This window comes from Atractosteus spatula, chromosome 3, assembly GCF_055471065.1.
Source record: "Atractosteus spatula isolate fAtrSpa1 chromosome 3, fAtrSpa1.hap1, whole genome shotgun sequence".
NCBI classification, from domain to species: domain Eukaryota; kingdom Metazoa; phylum Chordata; class Actinopteri; order Semionotiformes; family Lepisosteidae; genus Atractosteus; species Atractosteus spatula.
The window spans coordinates 68,989,995-69,011,474 of NC_142708.1; the positions used below are offsets into that span (position 1 = coordinate 68,989,995).

A 21,480-nucleotide genomic window follows, 5' to 3' on the forward strand; every position below is an offset into this window, starting at 1 on the left:
ATTGCAGTGCAACGGCAGCTTAACACAGACAACACAGCCACAGTGTAACGAATGACACAATAATAATAATACAATACATACAATACAATCAGTACAGTGAGAAGTGCACTAAGAAGAGTGACTCACAGTCCAGAACACACAAAGAACAAACCAGAACAGAACAGTACACAAAAAAGTCATATTGCACAATATAGATATAAATATACAGTAAACGTATTGCACAAATGTATTGTTATATCCCTCTGGTGCTCTCTGACACTCCATGATACTCTTTCAGTCTATTTTATCTCTTTGAAATCTCTTAAAAAGATTTTAAGGAATTTTGGTTGGTGCTCTTTAGCATTCTTTGGCTCCTGTTCAGATCCTTGGTATACTCTGCCTGTCTTTAAGACAGGAGACTCTGAGACTGTGCCACTCTTTGATATTCACTGGCTCCTTGGCCCTGTTTGCCCTCGTTGGTGCTCTTTGAGCATTGCCTTGTGTCACTGCCGACCTGGCTGTGCTGTGTGTGAACGCCCCTGCGGTGCCCCAGAAAGATGTAGAGGCTTCCCCCCCTCTCGTCTTCATGAGGCGCCCCCACAGCCAGGTCTGGGATCCCATCGCCGTCCAGGTCAGGGGTGGCCGCGATGGTTGTCCCAAACCGTCCGTGCTCATTCCCTGGCGAGCCCCTCAGGGAGGTGCTGCAGTTCGGGAAGCCCTGAGGGGAAAACAGAGCGAGAGAGGCACTGAGACAGGAGAGAGACAGAACCAAACAGAGAAAGGGGACGCACTGAGAGAGTGAGAGGGAGATAAAGGAGATCCTGGGAGGGGCACAGGGAGAGAAAAAGAGAGAGAAGAGGGAGACAAAAGAACAACAGGAGAGGTTATCGTGACAAAGTCTGTATACAGTATGTATGATTACTTCAGAAGCAATGTTGCACACAGTGACCTCCCCCCCGATGCCTGGCTCGTGGAAGAGGGGTGCCCCGATCAGCAGGAGGTCAGTCCGTCCATCTCCGGTCACGTCGAGGACACACAGCTCTGCCCCGAAGTACGACCCCAGCTGACAGACACATGGAAAGAGGAAATGGATTGTTGCTGAGCTGTAAGAAAGAAAGCTAGGCATTCATGTAGCCTCACTACATTTGGTCAAAAGCAAAAGCAAAGGAAAAGGACCACAATTCTTGGGCCTATATCATTTAGAGTAGAATTCAAGGGAAATTTTGATAACAGTATGCAAAGCAGCAGCACCTGAACAGCTGAGAAGGGAGAAGCTGTTTCATTGGCCCAGGTAAGCAGGTAACATAAGAGATTATCTGGAATGAAAATCTAACAAATACACTGCTCTTCAAGGACCAGGTTTGGACACCCCCGGCATAGAGGATTGTGGGAGTCAAGAGTTAGCACCCTAATCACAAATATGAATGTTTGGAATTCTTCTCCGAACAACTGGAAGAAATTCTTGATCATTTGGCTACTGGAAAACCAAACACAGAAGATGATCTCAATGGTCCCTTCTCATTTGGCACACAAAGGGAAAAGGGTATTCCTGCACACTGGGGAATTTTCAAAGATAATGGGGATTTGTGCCAAACTCCTTTCATATCACCCATCACCACATAAATACAGCCCCTCCAAAAAGATCCATCAGAATGTTTCACAGTGCTCACAGCTGCGTTCTAACACCATTACCTGAGTCCCATTCAAACGCCATACCACTTCCCAGGCTGAACGGCCTTTCTTAAAACCCAGGACAGTGCCCCGGTGTGTGTGCCGCGGTGCCCCGGCAAAGTACACTCTCCCCTCTGCTAGCTGAGCGACGGCCAAGGCGTACCCTGCCACACAAAGAGAGAGAAACGATATCGCCCCCTGTCTTGCTTGGCATCTTCTTTTTACTGAGCTAGTTGGTAGTGACTTCTAAACGAGGCAATGTCCTAAACTGCTGTTAGGAGGGTACCATGGCTCTTTCAGTTCGAGTGCGTACTTTGTTTAGCTAGGCTTGTTGGTCCAAAATATCCCTTCTACATTTATATAGACTAGTCATAGATACAGGTATTACAGTATTTGTACAGTGGAATGTACATTATACCTCCACTAGCCAAAATATTATATACCCTTTGAATAATGCACTTAACATCACAAGCAGCTGGGACAGTGCTTGGGAGGTGATTTCTCAACGTTTTGTTCGTTCCATTCTTCTAGCAGATTTGGATCACTTTCGGCTAAGGCTGTGATGAGGGGTAAAGGTACGTGGGATTGATTGATCAAAAGGTCCCGGCCAAGTCAAAGTCGGTCTCCTGTTCCTCAGACCCTGCCATGCTCTGTCCTGTCATGGTGTCTACTCGTTTGATTTGAGGGGGTTCCTAATATTTCAGTTGGTGGGTACACATGTGTATCTTGAGGTGCTGAACGAATAAGAGGCGAGAGTGTGGCAGACGAGGCCTTACCCAGGTAGGAATCTGCGAATTCTGGTTCTCGGGAGGACACGTTGATGAACGTGCTGTGAAGATCTCCACCCCGGATCTCCACGAATCCCCCCGACCAGTCGAAAGAGCCCACAGCCCCAAACAGGATGGACTCCTGGAACACGGGAGAGCAGAGGGCGGGAAAGAAGGAAGTGGGAGAGATGCGGAGGAAGAGACTCATCGGTCAAGCCCAAAAAGCTCTCTGAATTTCAGAAATTTGAAGTCTCTCGTGGAGGTCTAGCAAGATCTTAAATGGATGGACCTTTAGATCTGGCTTCAGTCCATTAGTTATTTTTTTAAATATGCATTATCATGATGTACAGTAAGTTATGCGTAGCTTTCAGGACAAAAACACATAATAAGTCAAGACTTAATTGTGAGAAAATACTTAAAAATGTCACTTCTCCCTTGTCCTCTGTGCAAAGCCATTTTCGGCATGAACCAGAGAATTCACTAGGTGGCAGCAGACAAATAACATAAATACAGTTTTAGTCATAAGTGCTTTGAAAATTAGAAGCACTGTAAAATACTGCACATAAATCTCATGCTATGGAAGTGGAGAGAATGAGTGAAATGAGCATGGTCAACTGACTCAAAAAACCAGGAGTGAAACCTTTGACAGGGAGCCAATGAAATTTCCACAGGATGAGATTTACAGTATGTGCAAAAACAGACTAGTTTGAGTCAGCACGCCATCTGCAAAATTCTGGACACACTGAAATCAAAATTTGTACTTTAGCAGACACCCCAGTAAGCAGGGTGTTACAGTAGCCTAATCTTGGTTACATAAAATGTTTCAAAATTTCAGCATCAGATAGACAGAGCCACGGCCTTTACTAAGAATTGTTACGCAAGTAGAAAAAGCCACATTTGTGATATGTCTGGCATGAGTTTCCAGTGGCAGTGGATGGTCACATGCAATGCTAAAGTTTCTGAGTTCCACCAAAGGACAGCAGCATCAACAACTACAAAGAAGTCAGCGACTTTGAGAATCTGGTGTTGGACGCCTATGAGCATAACCTTAATACCTCAATGTCACAGTTTAGTTCAAGCATATCATTTGTATACAGTACATGACTTTATATCTGACAGACACCCAGAAAATGTAGAAACTATAGTAGTAGTATCAGATTCATTAAACCGATCAATCTGTAGTTAATGTCATTAGCATAGCAGTGAAACCCAAGTGCAAGATGACAAACTCCTGGATAATTTTCCATGAGTTGTTAGACTATCACAGGGCTATACTAGTTTCTGATTCTGATCTAAAATAATTGCCAGGATCAATAGTAAGGAAAAAATCACTATGGTTAGTGATTCCAATGAGGGTACTGTCACGTGTTGCATGGAACCGGAATAATAATTGCTGATCGGAAATTTATCCATATGCAGTAGCTGTTGCACTATACCGGGACTGATGTATCATTTTACATGATATTTGACATTTTGGCTTAGTCTGGGAGTATGGAACAAGCTAAGGATCTATGTTTTCAAAGCCAGTATCAGAATAGGTTCTTTTAAGGAACGACTGAATACAATCTTTGGATCAATAAACTACCTAGTAATTAAATGTGCTACATGGGTGTGTGTGATTTGTGTGTGAAAAGGTTGCTGAAGAAGACAGACACCTGCTTTGTGGAGAGAGAGAGGATGTGACGAGTGATGAGCGAGTATTTCTCTCGTAAATGAGACATTTATGGCAACTCAGAAGAATGTTCTGAGGTATACGAAACTTAACGAATGCTCATGTTGAGAGCATAGCAGGAGAAGATACACCTATACCCATGTTTCCCTTTCCTGGAACGGGCTTGTTCTTTGATCATACTCATTTCATAATGTCACTTCTGCCTTCCCTAAATGCTGAAAGGCCTCCTCTGGTTTGAAAAGCCTGTGTTCTTACGAACGGCTGCTGACACAGTGGCACCACTGTCTCAAGACAGATAGATACTGTACTTTATTGATCCCGTGAGGGAAACTGCAGACCCTCCGGGTCAAGAGACCCTCCATGATAAGATCCATGTAAACAGTGCTAACTCGTCTGCGTGGAAAGTGCATGTGTGCTCCTTGGTTAGACAGGTGTCAGGGAGGACAGAGAATACGGGGGACACTACTAAGTAAGGAGGAGGGGCTGGTGGGGAGGTTGCACACACTGACCTCTGTGACGGCTGCACTGAACCCGCCTTGAGACAGCTCCAGCTGGAAAGAGGTAAAGTTGGACTTCTTGTTGGTGCCTGGGGAGGAAGAGGAAGAACAATCGGTCCTTTTGGGGAATGCTTTTATCCAAAATGTCTTGCTGAGAATGGGGCTGGGGGTGGGCACCAACAACGGCTGATGCTAAGATGCTAAGGGTATCTAAATTGAATTATCAAAGGGAGTAGCTCTCGGGATTGAGGTGCAGATTGTGTGTATTGGGAGAGTTTGAACCAGGGACATCCTAATGACAAGACATGGTAACAGGGTCGCCAGACTACTGGAATGGCAAAGGCAAGGACTGGAGATTAGAGGCTATAAGCAATCCTTTAAATATTACCCTCAAGGTCCTTGTGGAGCAAGTGGTCCCATCATCGTGACTTGGAAACATCATTGTCAATGATCATTAAAAAACATAACGTTAGAAAAGCCAAGGCCACAGAGACTTATCCAACATAATGAGACACCATTGGCAGCTATAGCAACACATCATGGGACAACATGCCAGAGAATTCCATCAGTCATAACAAGCTAATCAATTAGGCAAAAGGGAGCAATTAGCACTGAATTCAGGAGGGACATCTTCAATGTTTGTCCCCAAATTTATGAAATCCTCCAAGAAGACATTATATAATAAATGGGGACCAATGAACTGTTGAGCTGCCAAAGAGGCAAGACTGAGTTCAAAGGATTTTCTGTCGTTCCTTGTTTTCCGATGTCCCCAGTCAGAATGAGGCAAGTAGATAGGAGATTGCATATGTCCATTGGACAGATTTCAGACAACATGGGTAAAGGAGAATTGAGTGGGTGAGCAAAAAAAGCCGATTTCCTACAAACCTTCAATGGCAAAAATCTTTTCCCCCAGCTGTTTCAGGATGGAGTTTAGGGCCTCAAAGCTGTTGACCTCAAAGACATCCTTAGGGGAAGAGGCGATCGTTTTCAACTCCTGTTGAGAGATCTGTTTGCCCACCTGAGAGAGAGATAAATTGAAAGATGTGTGTTACAGATAGATACAGATAGCAGAGAGCAGATGGGAAAGAGGAGAAGGGATGGACAGAATGGGTAAGGGAAGATGGAGGTTGGGATAACAGGCAACCAAATAAAGATGCCAATACTTAAATACTGAGAACTGCCAGTATCTTTATCTATATCAATCTATGAAGCCTATCTCACAAAACACAAACCACAGGACACATTTGTCCTTTATGTACAAAACAATGTGAGACTGGAGCACCAAGGTGCCCAGCCATATTGTTGAAGCAGATTCACTGGATACTAGCAAGCAAACAAGCAAAAAAGCTAGACCTTTCCTATATTTCTATATTCTTTTGTACTCTGCCTTAGGATCATGTTGGGCTAATGTCAGAGTGTGCCTGCATTCTATTGTCTGTCTATAACCTATTACAACCAAGGTAAGTCTCAGAACAGCCAGTCACCCCAATGGCATATCTGATGATTCCTCTGCTCTCCGCCAGTGGGATGACGTTCTCAAACTTCTCTTTGGGGTCGTTTGATTTCCCATCAGTAATCACCACCAGCAGCTTCTTGGACTCCTGGCGCATGCCCTGCTCCTTGGTAAACACGTTGTCTCTGTGGACGCAGAGAGAGAGAAAGATGCAGAAAGAGGCAAGCAGACTTCAGATGCAGCCTGCCCCCACTGTCCAACACATTCTACGTCACACCTCTGGACATAAGAAAGATCCATCAGGTCTCCACTTCAGTAGGTCAGTACCGAGGTTGTTCTGAGATTCACAGAATGAAAGACACAGAAGGAGTGATGCACTTTGGTCAGATTCTGGGATCAGGTTGGATAGATCTCCAGGTCCTCAAACACAAGTTTCCAAGGACTGTTTTAAAGACCAACGGGAGGGTGAACTTACAGGACATACTTGATGGCGCTGGGAGTGTGCGTCTGGCCCTGCGTGTGAGGGACGTTACTCAACAGAGAGTTTGGGTTCCGGTTCGACACAAACGTGTTAAAGCTGAACACAGTCCTTATATTGGTGGAGAACTGAGCTACGGCCACCTGCAAAGAGAGTCAGAGAAAGGGAAAGAAGCAGGAGGGGGCAGAGAGGGAGAGAGGGAGAGAGGAAGAAGTGAGTGTGAGAGAAAGAAGTGTGTGAGAGAAAGAAGTGGAAGGGTGGAAATTGAGAGAGGAGAGAGTGAAAGATCACAGAGGAAAAGTGTGAGAGTGAAAGAAATGAGGGAGGAGGTGCAGAGAGGGAATGAGAGAGGAGAAGACAGACAGCAAAAGACGAGAGACAACGAGAACACAGAACAGGAGAAAGGGAGAAAATTAGACATACTTACATAAATATGGTGCCCTACCCCCACAAGTACACACCCCCTCCCATCATGTAAAAAGATGGATCAGTCATCCTTTATCATGAGTGGAGCACACCACACTACTTAGGTACCTATTCTGAATGGGCTCTTTATCAGCACACGTTGCCCACTGCACCCTATTTATAGAAGGAGCAGAATTTCTTCCTTCATGATGCTGTGGACAGGAATTCCGCAAGTCACTGTTCTCTTGGCCCACAGCAGCATCTGGCCGTGACGCGGCGAAGACAGTTTGAAATCATATCTTCTCTGGCCCTGCATCCTGTAGGCTAGCATTTTGGAAAGAATGATGAGCTGTACAGCGAGCTGGGCATGCATAATCATCTTCGGTCTTTGCAGAAAGGAAGGGGTTCATGCTCATCAGACAAATTCATTGGGGGCACCTGCAAAACATCTGTGTCTTGTGAAGTAGTGAGGACATGCCTTGTAGGTACTGTAAGGAGTGATATACTGTATATGGTGTGGCATTGGATTTAAACACCAATCTCAGGGTTCAGCTAGCAGAACCCGAGCCTCAAAAGTCCAACTTTCTCTCAACTTCAGTGTTTGTGTTCCCGATCATTCTAAGAATGGAATAGAGGAAATACTGAATCCAAAACAGCAAGAGCACCAGAGGGTAGAACAAAGATAGCCCTTGTCTGAATCTTTGCCGAGACAGAGAGAGCCCCACCTGTGATTTGGGGTCGGTGAAATTTCGGAGGACGTCCTTGATGAACTGGATCATGGTTTGGAAGTCTGTGTCGGAGATGCTTTGGGAGTCATCAAAGAGGATCACTGCATCCAGCCCAGAATCCCGGCATTCTGAAACAGGTAGCAGAACATGAGAAATCTCCCAGCATCCTAAAGTAGACTTTTCCCTGATCCAGAGCCTGCTCCTAAAAATGCTCACTCGTGTAAATGTCCATGAGATCCTTGCAGAATTCCCACCTATACTTCCTGGTTATCTTACTCTTGGTTTTGCTCTGTAGCAGGTTCACACCCACTATGTTGTTACTCTGACTTCAGTCTGCATAACTACACTTTGCTCTTGTGTTATTGTGAGGTCACTGTATTGTATTGCAGTGTACTGTGATTTTACCATGTTCTGACTTTGCTTTTCTACATTCCAATCTGCTCTACTAAGCTTTACTGTGCTTTTATCAATATAGCACTGAGTTTTACTACTCTTGTTTGTCATAGTGATACACTTATAAGAGTAGAAGATATAAACTAGGCTTCTCTCCATATGCAACCCAACCCAAAGATACTGCCCTTAACAATTTATCTGACTGATTAAAGATTCAGAAGTTCAGAAAAGCAATGATGTAGGTTTTAGCAATCACCCAATATCATTAACAAATCAAACCAAGCAGTTTATTAACCAATCCAAAAAGTTTTTCCTACTATTATCATATCATTCTCTGCTTCTTTAAAAGAAAAGTAACAACATTTTTTATGTTTTATGTTTTTTCTGACTCTGTAATCTGCCTGCTTAAAGGAAGAGATAAATTGCCCATCCTGTACTTCTGCAAATCTCAGAATATAAACAGCAAAAATTCGATTCAAGTTTCTATGTCACTAAATTCAATGTTTCCCTGTGGAAATGAGCATAATTCTGAACAGAGGAAGCAACTTCATGTAAACTGCATATACGCTGGCCAAAATATTAGGAACCACCACCAACAGCATGTAGGGTAATTGCAACTGAACAAGAATGGTATTCCATAGGGATCTGAAATAACTGCAGTCCAATCCTGGTCCATTATCCTAGCAGGATCAACTCCAGTGGAGGTTGTATTGAGAGGTAATGGTGTCTGAGGGATTATACTGCACTTTTTACTGGTAACATGAATTTTAATTAGGATTGAAATCTGGGGGGCTGTTCCAGGTATAGACGATTATGGATGTTTGTCCTTTCCTCCTATAGCTCACACCTGATGAAGGCTCCACGGCCGAAATGTTGTGTTTTCTTTCTTCTCTTTTCAGCATGGAATAAACCTATTACTTGTTCCTTTGCAGCCTACGCATGCTGACGCAGCTACCTACCCGAACTACTTTCCTCCTGTAGCCCAATAACTCATTGCAGGCCACTCTTCATTTAACTGGACAGAGGGTTGAGAATAGGGATTCTAATACATCTAATATATTTGAACTTAGACTAATTTTATGTTTTGTATGTTACAGGCAAGCCTGTGAATCTTTAAGTGATTTATCATTACAATGTCCCAACTTGAATAAAACGTGTTGAACTCCACTTGAAGTGTGGTAGTGTTGTCGCTCTCAGAGATCTTACCAACAGGAATGACATCTTTCCATGCCATAACACGGCATGTTAAGTGTTGGGGGTACAGTAAAACAAAGATGCTATGTTTGTACTTCAATATAATTTAATACATTTGTGATTTTCTTCAACAACCATTGTTTTATTACACAAGTAAGATATAAATGGGACATTCTGTACTTTGGCCAGTCCTTTTTATGAACCCTCTCACATTCAGTTAAACAAGCCTAGTGGGACACATCATGATTTTAATGCATCTACTTTAAATAAGCTTTTAAATGCACATGGCTCAGGGAGAGGCACACAGATCGACTCTCCAAGCTGTCAGCTTTCCGGAAGTGGTCACAAGTCTTGAGTCGGTGTAAGGTGTGAGTGACGTACAGATGAGTTATCTGTTAGCAGTCTTGAGTTCTGACAAAACCACCTTAAAATCAAAATGGCCACTGGCTGGCCTCTAGGTACCTACGGTACTGTACCTTGGAAAGCAGGTCTCAGTGTCTCCTTCACTGCGAAGCCCGGTCCCAGCAGCACACAGAACCCATTGAGGTAGCGGATGGGGTCGCAGTCATGCTGGAGTTGAGGGCCACACACCTGAAGGTGTTTAGGGGGAATATTAGGCAGTAGACGATAAAACGCATGTAAAACCAACCAATCACAGGACACGATTTGTGGACATCTACTGTGGACATTCCAGTTCCTTGTATCTGGAAATTTCTTAGTGTGCGGACGGCCACTTATTTTCTATTGTCACTTCATCTCGTGGAGACTCAGCGCGAGCTGGAGAATTAAAATATAGCACTAAGTGGAATAATGCAAAGGCAAAAATTTTCCTGACTGTTCACGCTGTGCTCAACATATCCCACATTAGGTCTTTCTGACGTCAGGTGACGCGCTAAGTGAAACCGAGTTGAAAAGTAAGATTAAAATGATTAAGGATTCTCTAACTAGTGAACTACTACACTTGAAGCAGTTGAGATAAAAATGAAAAGCTCGACTACAGCTTTCAACCCCTTTATTGCTGTGTTAGAGGTGTAAAAAACAAGAATGGGCTGAGCCCTGAAAGGGTGTTTTAAAGCCATGTGGCAGATTCGTTTTCTGTTGAGAAGGGCTTCCTGTTGTTGTGACAGAGCTGCCTCCAAGGCTGTGTTAATGCAAGACGTGGTGTTTCGCTTCTTCACCTCCCAGCTTCCTCCTATATCTCAAACAGAAGCGATAAGTGAAAGCAGACAAAAAAAAAACATTTCTGCACTCTGAGCCTCACTGGGAAGCGTGGCTTGCAAAGAGATTCTTCGATTGAAAAAGTGCCTGGCACAGATTTGGTAGATGGTTATGGGAGGGGTTATGGCATACACCAGAGCTGCCACAGGAGCAGTCACAACAGGAATGATCCTCATTGTCAATTACTGCCATTTTGAGTGCAGTGATGGTCACAGTGTTAGAAAAGGACTGTGCTGCCCCTCAATATAGCACTTAAAGAAGTGCCACTAAGCTGATTTCACACGGATGTGAGACACAAAGAGCTTAAAACAGGGATCCCAGTGTCACAACCCAGCAGGTGAACTTTCTGGATCCTTGGCACCTTCAGAAATGGAAGAAAACATGATTCAATGAAGCCCACTATTTAGCTCATTTACATAACCAAGAGCTCAGGTGGAATGTACTGTATTCCCGTAAGTCCTGCAGCTCTTCAGGACTGGAGCTGTGCCTCCCTAGATTAGCATGATTTTAGCCAGGCCAGTCCCATCAGTCTTGAACAGAAGTGATTAAGACGGGGCTTGATATGTTTAAAATCCTGAACGAATCCAGTTCAATGATTAGCCATGCAATTCGGACCAAAAATTTAAGACCAAGAAGAGAGGGTACTTCCTTACACACATCCAACACTCTTGGTATAACAGGCAGCCCAGCCATGCTGTTGAAGCAGATTCCATTGGATATTTCAAGAAAAGGATGGATAAGGGTCTTGAATCGACATTTTGTGAGGAAAGAGTGAAGTCTGACAGTCTGACAGAATGGGGGGCCACCTCCTGACCTCTTAAATGCTTTAGATTCATCTGAAGGGAAGGTGGTGGCTAATTCAAGGGACAACAGAATGTATTAGGGTGAGAGCAGTGGGATCCGACTGGAAGCATCCAGATAACAGGCACTTTCCTTTATCTGTTAGCTAACCAACTTGCTCCTTATCAATCCACTGTCCACTTGGTTTGGTTCTAACCCAGATCCCTGGGAGTTCATCACATTTACAAGGCTGGAGATGTTAAAGTTTCCACACTAGCTGTGACGTTTCAGAAGCAACGTGAAATCTTTGTCTTTGGCAGTTTAAAGCAATGGAAACTAACAGGTTTCACCAAGTTCTATGAAACAAAGCTGTTATTTCAACAAATCAGTGATTGAGACCTCAGCATAATGGAACGTCATCAGCACCTAGAGTAACCAGGACCATCAGGACTACCAGATCCAGCGAATCCTGTCTGATATCTCTTGGAAGCAAATGAGTTCCATGAAACTGTTCTGCGCTTGGGCAAGATCAATTATCACATGGAGGACTAAGTAGCTCCCATCCTTGGGGACTGGCATTTTTGTGGATAATTGAATTAGTGAATTCACAGCTGACTAAGATCTGTCTTCTGATCTGGTCTTAAACAAGCAATTAAGATCAACTATGTTAATGGTTTCATGAAACAGTTAATGAAACAAAATCCTAAGGACTCTGCTGCACCAAAGGCTGGAGCTTCCCATCCCTGCGTTGACAGCAATCCACAATCAAGAAAGGACTTCATAATTAAAAAAAAGATTTTCTCTCTGACTTTTGTGCATCTGGAATAAGGTCCCGCTTACGTGCTGCTGCCTGCAGTTTGTGGGACCCCATGACGGATCGTGAGTGCAGTGAGACCTCCCCCCACAGCCCTTCAACCCAGATATGTGTATGACACAAACTGAGAGGGTAAAGTTACAACAAAGCACCCCCACACATGACTGATGGGAAAATTACACCACAGGAAGTGAAAAGGCTGGTGTGGTTTCACCACAATTCATCTTCCTTCTGTGTACGTTATGACAGTGTAGTGCACAAGTTTACGTCCAACTTTGTCCTTTTGTCCTATGCCACACTGCTGCCTTTATAACACCTCCTGTGCACATTGTTCTTTATTTTGAAATCTCCTTATGTTTTTCTTACATGCACACCCAATTGGGCATTGCCTCTTGTTTAAAGACACAGTGCTCTTTCCGGGCAGTGAGTCCTGGACCCAGCTCCGGAGAGAGTGAAACGCCTCTGGACTCACACCACAGTGTCGGACCGGAGAGTGAGCACCGACTGGAGGAGCTGTAGTCTCTCATTAAATGATAGATCAAGCCTGCAAGAACCCGACAAGTCCCTGTGCCATCAGTGCGAGGAATCCTGAATGCAGATGGCTGATGTCATCGTTGAACTCGATTGCTCAAACCTCTGATGCGTGAATGTGTTTTTAGATAAATAAACAGTGCAAGTATTTATTGCCTTGTGCAACTATAACAGAGCAGACATGCAGTGGGGTGAGCTGATAGCCACCACCAGTTTACCGAGCCTCTACTTATAGCCCTTGCAGTTCTCTCCACCTGTAGAACCTCTGACCAGCTCGTCAATTGATCAATTTATGATTGCAACTGTAATAATTAAAAGGGGCAGCCCCTCCCAGCATTCACTAGAAGGCACCACAGACTCTGAAACGCTGCCATACACTCACCGCCAGCTGCTTGTTGTCACAGGCAAGGGTCAGTCCCATCGCTATCCCAGCATCCCCTGTGCCAAAGATCAAGACGTCAAGACGTGACCACCCCACTCACTGCATTTTGTAACGTTTATTTTTTCTTACTGTGCTTGCCTCTAAAGCTGCAAAAGGAGCAGCCGCTGAACTACCTGTGTTTAGGGTCTAAAACGATGCTGTGTAAAGAAACTGAAGTGGGTGAGGTACAGCGGGTTGTGAAGATTTTGCAGATGTGTTTCCAAGAACTAATGTCAGTGCCCCCCCAAGGAAAAACTTTAACAGCCCACTAACAGTTTAACAGCAAGAGTACGTTATCATTCACAGATCTTTAAATCTCTGGGGAGCTGCTCAATTTCTCCATTACGTTCTTACAGCTGTGTCTCTCTTTATGTTCCTCAGAGCTGCACTCTGATTGGGATGCAATGCTCTGTGTGGGGGTTTCCATGTTAAGACACTAGTGATGTTAACTGCTGAAATGGATGGACCTACTGCATAATGCATTTAGTTTCTCTCCATCAACATTAAAGACCAATAGGGGTAGAATGTTAAAATACACCTGAGATGAATTGGCTTTTGAATAGATCAAAAACCAGAACAGACACAGAAGTTCCCCGGGGCATCACTGTTTCAAAGTGCTTGAAATTTGAGGGGATAAATGAAGGAAGTCATAAAAAAGGCAATGGACCACCCACAGGGATGTGTGGCACCGTGATCAAAACATTCCAAATCCTACATGGCGGAAAATGGGGCCTCTACCTGGTAGGGGTATCCGTTCACACTGCCCGGTCCCGAAACGACAGCTGTACACACGTCCTGTTCTGTTAGCCTGCAGGGGTGCGCTGACCACAACACTGTAGAGAGGGAGGGAGAGAGGAGGACAAGGGTGGGGAAGAGAAAGAGAAAGAGGCAGACAGGGAGGGTGCTGAGAGAAGTGGTAAAAGTGAAAAGAGAATCTTAATGCACTGCAAGAGAGTGAGATATGGGTGAGTGAGAGTGAGATATGAGAGAGAGGAACTCAATGGACTGACACTGTACAGTATGACTGGTCAGTGCTGCATCCGTTCTCCAGCCCATCCTCTCCTTTCTGCTACAGCAAAGCACTTGGCCTTTTCACTCAAGTCATTTTTGACAAAATTTCACTTTAAAGGCTCTGGAACAGTGACAATTAAAAATGATCTCATCATCGTCCAAATTCGTCCAGGTTTAGACCTGTGAACAATTACAAAAATCTGCGTCCAACAAATCCACCTGGAGATGAATGAAATAAACTGGCAATTAGAACAAGAACAGAAAGGATCCGCATTCTCAGAAGAACGAATCATGGAAAACATCCCCGAACTCTGTTCACATTGGCAGAACTGTCCTTCACAGATGCGAAAAAACAGACCATAAGCTTCTGAGGGTCTGCTCTGAGGGTCACCTCTTCCAACCACAGACCCGTAAGGTAATGGCAATAATTCCTTTAGCTACCATGGCTATGCTACACTAAATGAGGACAATAACATGATTTTGCATAAAACTTACTGTATGTTACATTGCACTGAATCTGTTAACCATATGAATTCTAATACAGTCTCAGGAACTAAAGGAAGGGGGAGCGATCACAAGTGATGCTCAGTTGAAAATACCGATGAACGCTGTGGAAAGAAGGGACACCCAATGCTAAGCTACACCCAGCTCTGGGACGGGGCTCTGGGGGACGCAGGCAGACATACCTCTCATTGCCAGCCTGCCCAAACTGGCACACCTGGTGCCCGAAGTGTGCCGCGGCCTCTCCGTGGAAGACGAGGGGCTGCTGGGAGTCCAGGTTGAAACAGCAGCACAGGTGGGTGTCTGGAATGAGAATGGGACTCCGTGGTGGTCAAGGTCAAGGGCAGAGTTCTGGGTGGTCCGACCAGCCTCGTTTCTCCTTATTGTTATTGCTGCAATTGTTCTCAGCTGATCCAGAAATCCCAAAAGGATGATGACGAATCTGTGTGTTACTGCACTGGATTTGTGTGTCAACGCAATCTCAACTCGGGACTCGTGTGTTTTCTTGGTTTTATTTCCCCTGAGACCTCAATTGCCTCAATTGAAATATTTCATTAACTGCTTAAACGTAATACTTCTAACTTGGTAACAGTACTTCTAACTGAAGTACCCTCGGCTGAAAAATCCACTGCATTCGTTGAGATTAACCATTTAATTGACTAGTCGAGCTGTAACAGGAACCAGAAGAAACTATGGCTTTCTAGGACATGAGCCTCAGACCCTTGAGCTACAGCCTTGGGGATTCCCGTGTTCTGCTTTCTGGAAGCTGACGCCTTTGAATCATTGACATCTTTGATCCAAAGAAGAAATAAAGTGGCCTGTGGCCAAACCTTCACTGGATCAGTTTAACCCTTGTCTCTTCTTTAGCTTACTGGATTGTTTAAAGGCTGCAGGATTCTGGATGCCCTGGGGGATAGCGATGGGAACAGCTGAGCTGGATCAAGGTGGTGCAGCTTTGATCCCGGAGGATCAGTCTGCAAGTTTCCACTCCCATCTTAGTGACCTAAATCGACTCGTCGTGGGCTTTACTTGGCCAGTTTACCAAGTGCTCCCTGTTCTTCAGGGGGAAAGACCTGCAGCAGAGACCCCAGGTCCTTAGAGGATTGGAGCTGAACGATTCTAAGAAAGATAATACTTCAGCTCTGATAGACTGCCATAGCCAGCTCTTTACAGATGAATCCACATTATTAGCGAAATGATCATTTTCAATAACAAGGTCGTAGAAAAGGTCAACGCACATGCGTACCACCTCTGACACAGGAATTCAAACTGTCAGTGCTAGAGCAGTGTTTTTTCCACTGAATGGCACTAGGCTGGTGTTTGTTAATAAGATCATTTAAGGTAATGTGTGAGACCACATCAGCAGCTACTGTACACAGAGCCCCTAAAGAGGAACAACATTGGTTTCGAATTTGAGCAGTAACGCTCTACACTGTCAGTGGATATCTAACAAAAACAGTGTTTCGACTGCCTCCACCCCCACTCGGTTGAAACCACATAACTGAGAAACATCATTCTGCGTATCTAACAGCTATCATGTAAAAGGATGAGGTCGCATGACTTTAACTGTCACTCGCAGACACTGTGCCACAAGAACAGATGTTAATAGCAGCGAGCGAGCTGTCTTTTGCACCATTAAAATTATTTAGGGTGTCAGCAGCTCTGAGGTTCTTAAGCATCTCCAGCCAACTGTTCCAAAAACTCCCCTCTAACAGGTTCCATGATCAAGGGGTCTCGAGTTGCCCCCCGGCCTGACTTTCTCTACACTAATAACACGCTTTCACTGGGCTTTACTGCAGTACACGATGCTGTGCTGAACTTACCTATACAACCGTGAGCTTTCAGAAAGGAAACCTATGTGGAGCTCTTTCAAATTTCTTTCAATTTCACCTTGAAACGCCCAGGAGAGGCAGCTCTTAATTTTGGGGGCAAACAACAGTGCAGAAGTTACAGCCTGGAAGCCAAGACGTTTTGCACCATTTTTAATGATATATGATACCTACACCATCTACCTCGTTATAATTTTATTTATTGCACATCTGCAGTCGTTGTTTACATGTCTGCATTGTTTATTTTTTACTGTTTACTTGTACATTGTCTACTGTTTGTTTGTATATTGTCTTGATGCACTGTCTGCAGTTTCTGTTTTACACTTTTTTTAACAATCAAGAGACTTTCTGTCAGTAAGAATTCCATTGTAGCAGTACATGTACCGGTTACATATGGCAATAAAGTTCAAGTTCAAGATATTGATATACTGTAGTTGAACAGGCTCCAATAATTCAGATTGGTGTGTGTTGCTTTCATTTATTATTGGGTCCTACTTCTCTGGATGTGGAAGACTTTACAAATACAGAAATCCGGATAAACGGCGCCTTCTTCTCTGTGAAGAGAGATTATTCGCCTGTGAATTTGGCGCTATAAATATTGCTTGTTAATCTTTGCGCCTTTGTCTGAGATTTCTCCTCCAGAGCTAAATCAGCTCCCAGTTAACTAGGGAACAAATGGCAAAGGGACACTGTTGGGAACTACACGAGTAGTAACAGTGTAGAACGCCTAAAGCGATCCACTGAAGCCCATATATGGCACAGGGTTCTAGATCAGGGCGCTCTAGATTGGAGTTCTAGATCAGAGATCTCCTGCGCTGGTTCCCCAGTTTTCCATTCCAGCTCAGCACTCTGTTGGACCAGTTGAATGTCTTTTTCCAAGTTCCTGGGTGCAGCTGTTCTAAAAGCACCTAGAACGCCTTGCAGACACACTAGACCCCTTCCAGGAACTGAGCTCCAGTCCAGGCCTACCAGCGCCTCACTGATGGAGCTCCAGATGTGAGGTTTCAGCACGTATTTCTTCCTCTGGAGGAGGTGTAGCAGTGGACTCATACTGGCGCAGTCCATCCATCCACTTTCTAACTCTTTTATCCAGTACAGGGTCGCAGGGGAGCTGGAGCCTATCCCAGCAAGCAACAGGCCCACCGTGGGACACACCCTGGATGGGACACCAGTTTGTCCCAGTGCACACGCAGACACAAACACACACACTCACACCAGGGACATTTTTTTCCAGAACACAATTAACTTTCCAGTATGTCTTTGGGCTGTGGGAGGAAACCCACGTGTTTGAACACGAGGGAAGCATGCAAACTCCACACAGACAGCACCCCAGGAATTGAACCCAGGGCCCCAGCGCTGTGAGGTAGCAGTGCTCCCCAATGCGGCACCGCGCCGCTCCTAGCGCAGTACAACAATGCTACGAAATTCAGTATTATTCAGAAATCAAACAGAACAGATCAGAATTACACCTCAAGAGTGTTTTAGTGACTGTTATTCTCTGAAAACTGTTTCTTTTTTTTCCGAGACGACTATACATCCTTAATCCACTACTGAAAATTTGTGTGCGTGTTGACAAATTGTTAGAAATGTCATGATTTTCAGACCAGAATTTTGACTTGGCGAATTTAACGCGGTGTTTTCGCGAATGGGGGTGATGTCTGGTTTATTATAAAGTAGCTGAAGTCTCCAGACAGTTCCACGCGCCTTCACTTGGTTACGCATGAACTGTGAACTGCGGTGAAAAATCACTTTACCGCTCATGCCGAGTACAGTGAATCGCAGAAAACCGAAGACAAACTACAGCAAGAAAAGTGGGGAAAAGACGGCAACGAAAGCGACACTTACAGAACAGGGGAACCGCCAAGGTCCATAAGGAGCGCTTAATCCTCGGGGACGGCATCGCCGCAGTATGTCACTGACAATTACAACGAAACGAAATGCAAATAAAGAAAGTAAAACCAAAAAAAAAAACAACCACCACAAAAAGCATTCAAACCGAGCGGAAGAGCCCTCCCGGCGATCCCAGACTCCCCGGGTGGCCGCCGCTCTTGCGAGCTCGAGGCGGCTGCTTGGCTCTTCTCAAGCGGCTCGCGCAGGGCGTGTTTGCTGGGTCGGGGCAGAAGAAAGCGAACGCATCTGCCCTTTAAGAAAGCAGTCCAGTCCCGTCGTGATTGAAAACACGCAAAAAAAAAGAAGAAGAGGCGTGCCAATGATTGGAGCTCGGCCGATCAGTCCATTTCCAAGTAAATTCACAGTACGAAGCAGAACGAGAAGCGCGAAAATGACAAACTCCCCGCTGTGCCGGACAGCGAAACGTCTCTTTACCTGGGAAACAACAACCAGCTGAACGGCTGTACCGTTACCCACTGCAGCTGCGGAGACACTCATGACAGGATCCGTTTGGTGTGAAAGGACGGAGGCTCATGACTGGCTCAGGGTGACATAGTGATTCAAGGGCAGAGGCGGAGAGTTCGCTATATTAAGCAGCGGGGTCTGCTTTTGCACAATAGGCTTAACTCTCCAATTTTGTTTCCTAGCCCTCTTTATGCGGGTTGGCTGTATTCCTTTCACCTAAGTCTTCTATCGCCCATTCGTGCCATTTCTGTTCAAGCACGCTTCTCCCGTGACCTGCTGTAGCCGTGCTGTTAACTGTGATTTCATTGTGTTTTACTGCGCCTTACAGTTAACAGCAGTAAAGGTTCAATAGTTCCCTGTGCTTCACTGCACGTGTTTGTGCCTTTACCAGTGGCGGACCAGGTTTATAATACAGAACCTGAGCTCTTTGATTTCGAGCCTCTAACGTCTGACAGACTGCAGTCATCAAGCTCCTGTTGTAGAACCTGGGAAACACAGCTCGCCTCCAAAGTCTACATTCTTCTGAAAACACGATTCAGTTAAAGAAAAACAACAGCAAACCAACCCACAAGAAGAGATTGGTGCCAGAGCTTGCTCACACCAGTCCTGGAGTCTTGAACCACGGGCATCCCAGCAAAAGGTCTGCAGATCAGTTCAGATCAGATCAGGAGGGATAAGCTGACGATGTAAAGAGACGGGGAAAAACTGCTGGATTCCCAGTCCTCAGGTCTGGATTTGGGATTGAAAGATAAAAAAGCCACATCTCTCCACTGTGACTAACATAAGATAAGATAACATCACTTTATTGGCCCTATACAATTTCTTGCATTAGGAATTCATCATTTCCCATACCCCAGCTTGCTCTCCGTGAGACACACAGGCACACAGACAGGGAGAGCAGCTTGGGGTCAGAGCACAGTCAGCCATTGTACAGCGCCCCTGGAGCAGTTGGGGATAAGGGTCTTGCTCAGGGGCCCAACGGAGCAGGATTCCTCTGCCGGCTGCGGGATTTGAACCGGCAACCTTCCAGCCACAGGCGCAGATCCTGAGCCACAGTGCCACCGCTCCGCCCTTAACATGGATCGGTGGTAGCTTGAATTTCAGGATGGGAAAAACACTTTCAGCAGGGTGGCACAGTGGTGAGCACTGCTGCCGGGCAGCGCTGGGGCCCCGGGTTCAATTCCGGACCTGGGGTGCTGTCTGTGTGGAGTCTGCATGCTCTCTCCGTGGGTTTCCTCCAGGTGCTTCGGTTTCCTCCCACAGTCCAAAGACGTACTACTAGCTTGAGTGGTTTCTGGGAAAACTGGCCCTGGTGTGAATGTGTGTGCGTGTCCAGCGTCCCATCCAGGGCGTACCCCACCTTCTGCTCGTGGCTGGCTCCCCCTCTGACCCCGAGTTGGAAGAAGCGGTTAGAAAACAGACGGATGGGTCAGAAAACACAAATTAATCAACAGTTGCCTCTTTAAATCAAGGCCTTCGTCGCCCTCTGGTCAGACCTTGAAAAAGGAAATGAGTAGGCGTCAAAGGCGGTTCAGGCCAGTCAAAGGGAAAGGTTTTAATACTGTGTTTTTGTGCGCCTCATACGGATCAAAATCAGAAGGAGGACTTAGATAGATCAGGGGTGAGCAAGCCTGGTTCTGCAGGGAAAGTGTGCCTAGAAGGAGTTCTAGATCGCTTTAGAGCTCTAGGACTTGGGAGATGCTGTTCTACAGGTCTCATTTAGCCAATAACGAGAGGACTTCAACAGTGAAGAGGGGAGGTGGAAAGAAGGGGTACAGCTCCACTGGCCCCTTCCTGATCTAGAAGGACATTTCAGCAGAGATGCCGAAGACCAGAGAAGATCAGCACGGTTTGCGGCCCCACACCAAGCCCTGAGTGCCAGGACAGGGCCAGGACAACCATGTGCACCATAGCAACGTCCCATCCATGCGGATGTGGACTGAGGAGTCTTGTATTCTATTCAGCTGACTCACAGGAAGCCAGCTGGATGTCTTGGTGACCAAGCCCCTACTCATCGTGCTCGGGGTGGGGAAATTGACCTGAAGATAATAGGGTGCAAAACATGAGTAGCGGCTCCCACTCCACAGAGTTACGAAGCTGTGACGCATTGCCCACACCTCTCGCACAGAGACAGCCGCTCTCCCCCGGGACCACAGAGTGGTGCAAGTGACCTGGTCAGAGTTCACTCAGCAAGCACTAGGATTTCGCAGTATGAATGATGACAGAGCTGCGTTCCTCCCTCTGGACAGATTTCTTGGTTCTGGAGAATCTCAACACCTTAATGTATAAGAATGATTCTCGGCGAACGGGGATCTCTGTCAGGCTCATAGGACTGACAGGCAAGGGACATCTGCACAATTCAGAGCCCATTACGCAGTGGCTAGCTTTGCTGTCTCACAGTGCTGGGGTCCGAAGATCAAATCCAGACCTGGGGTGCTGTCTGAGTGGAGCTTGTGTGTTCTCCCTGTGCTAGCATGGTTTTCCTCCCGCTACTCCAGCTGCTTCCCAAAGTCCACAGACATGCTGGTTGGTTAATTAGCTTCTGGGAGAACTGGCCCCAGTGTGAGTGTGTGTCAGTGCGTGCTCCGTGATATACTGGCGTCCCATCCCGGGGCGTACCCTGCCTTGCACTCTTCGCTTGCCGGGATAGGCTCCGGCTTCCCGTGATCCTAAATTGAATGAATAGGCTAAAAATGGATGGATACAGTATATGCTGAATGCTTGTGCTATGCTGAACTATTGCCAGCAAGATACCGTAGACTCAGAACTGATTTATAGAAACG

The 21,480-nt window shown here is 45.6% G+C and overlaps 1 protein-coding gene across 1 annotated transcript in view; it reads right to left on the bottom strand.

Annotated features, from left to right (window-relative positions):
* LOC148838457 (integrin alpha-X-like) overlaps positions 1-18,749 on the bottom strand; it is a 32,773-nt gene extending 14,024 nt beyond the window's left edge. The window contains exons 1-14 of the mRNA XM_088910384.1: positions 18,188-18,749; positions 14,699-14,816; positions 13,740-13,834; positions 12,963-13,018; positions 9,714-9,828; positions 7,648-7,778; positions 6,515-6,660; positions 6,071-6,224; positions 5,472-5,604; positions 4,599-4,675; positions 2,427-2,559; positions 1,672-1,814; positions 902-1,042; positions 494-697 (exon numbers count right to left, since the gene is read on the bottom strand). Coding sequence (XP_088766510.1) covers positions 494-697; positions 902-1,042; positions 1,672-1,814; positions 2,427-2,559; positions 4,599-4,675; positions 5,472-5,604; positions 6,071-6,224; positions 6,515-6,660; positions 7,648-7,778; positions 9,714-9,828; positions 12,963-13,018; positions 13,740-13,834; positions 14,699-14,816; positions 18,188-18,242 — 1,701 coding nt within the window. The 5' untranslated portion in view covers positions 18,243-18,749. The remainder of the gene's footprint in view (positions 1-493; positions 698-901; positions 1,043-1,671; positions 1,815-2,426; positions 2,560-4,598; positions 4,676-5,471; positions 5,605-6,070; positions 6,225-6,514; positions 6,661-7,647; positions 7,779-9,713; positions 9,829-12,962; positions 13,019-13,739; positions 13,835-14,698; positions 14,817-18,187) is intronic.
* Positions 18,750-21,480: the final 2,731 nt, after the last annotated feature.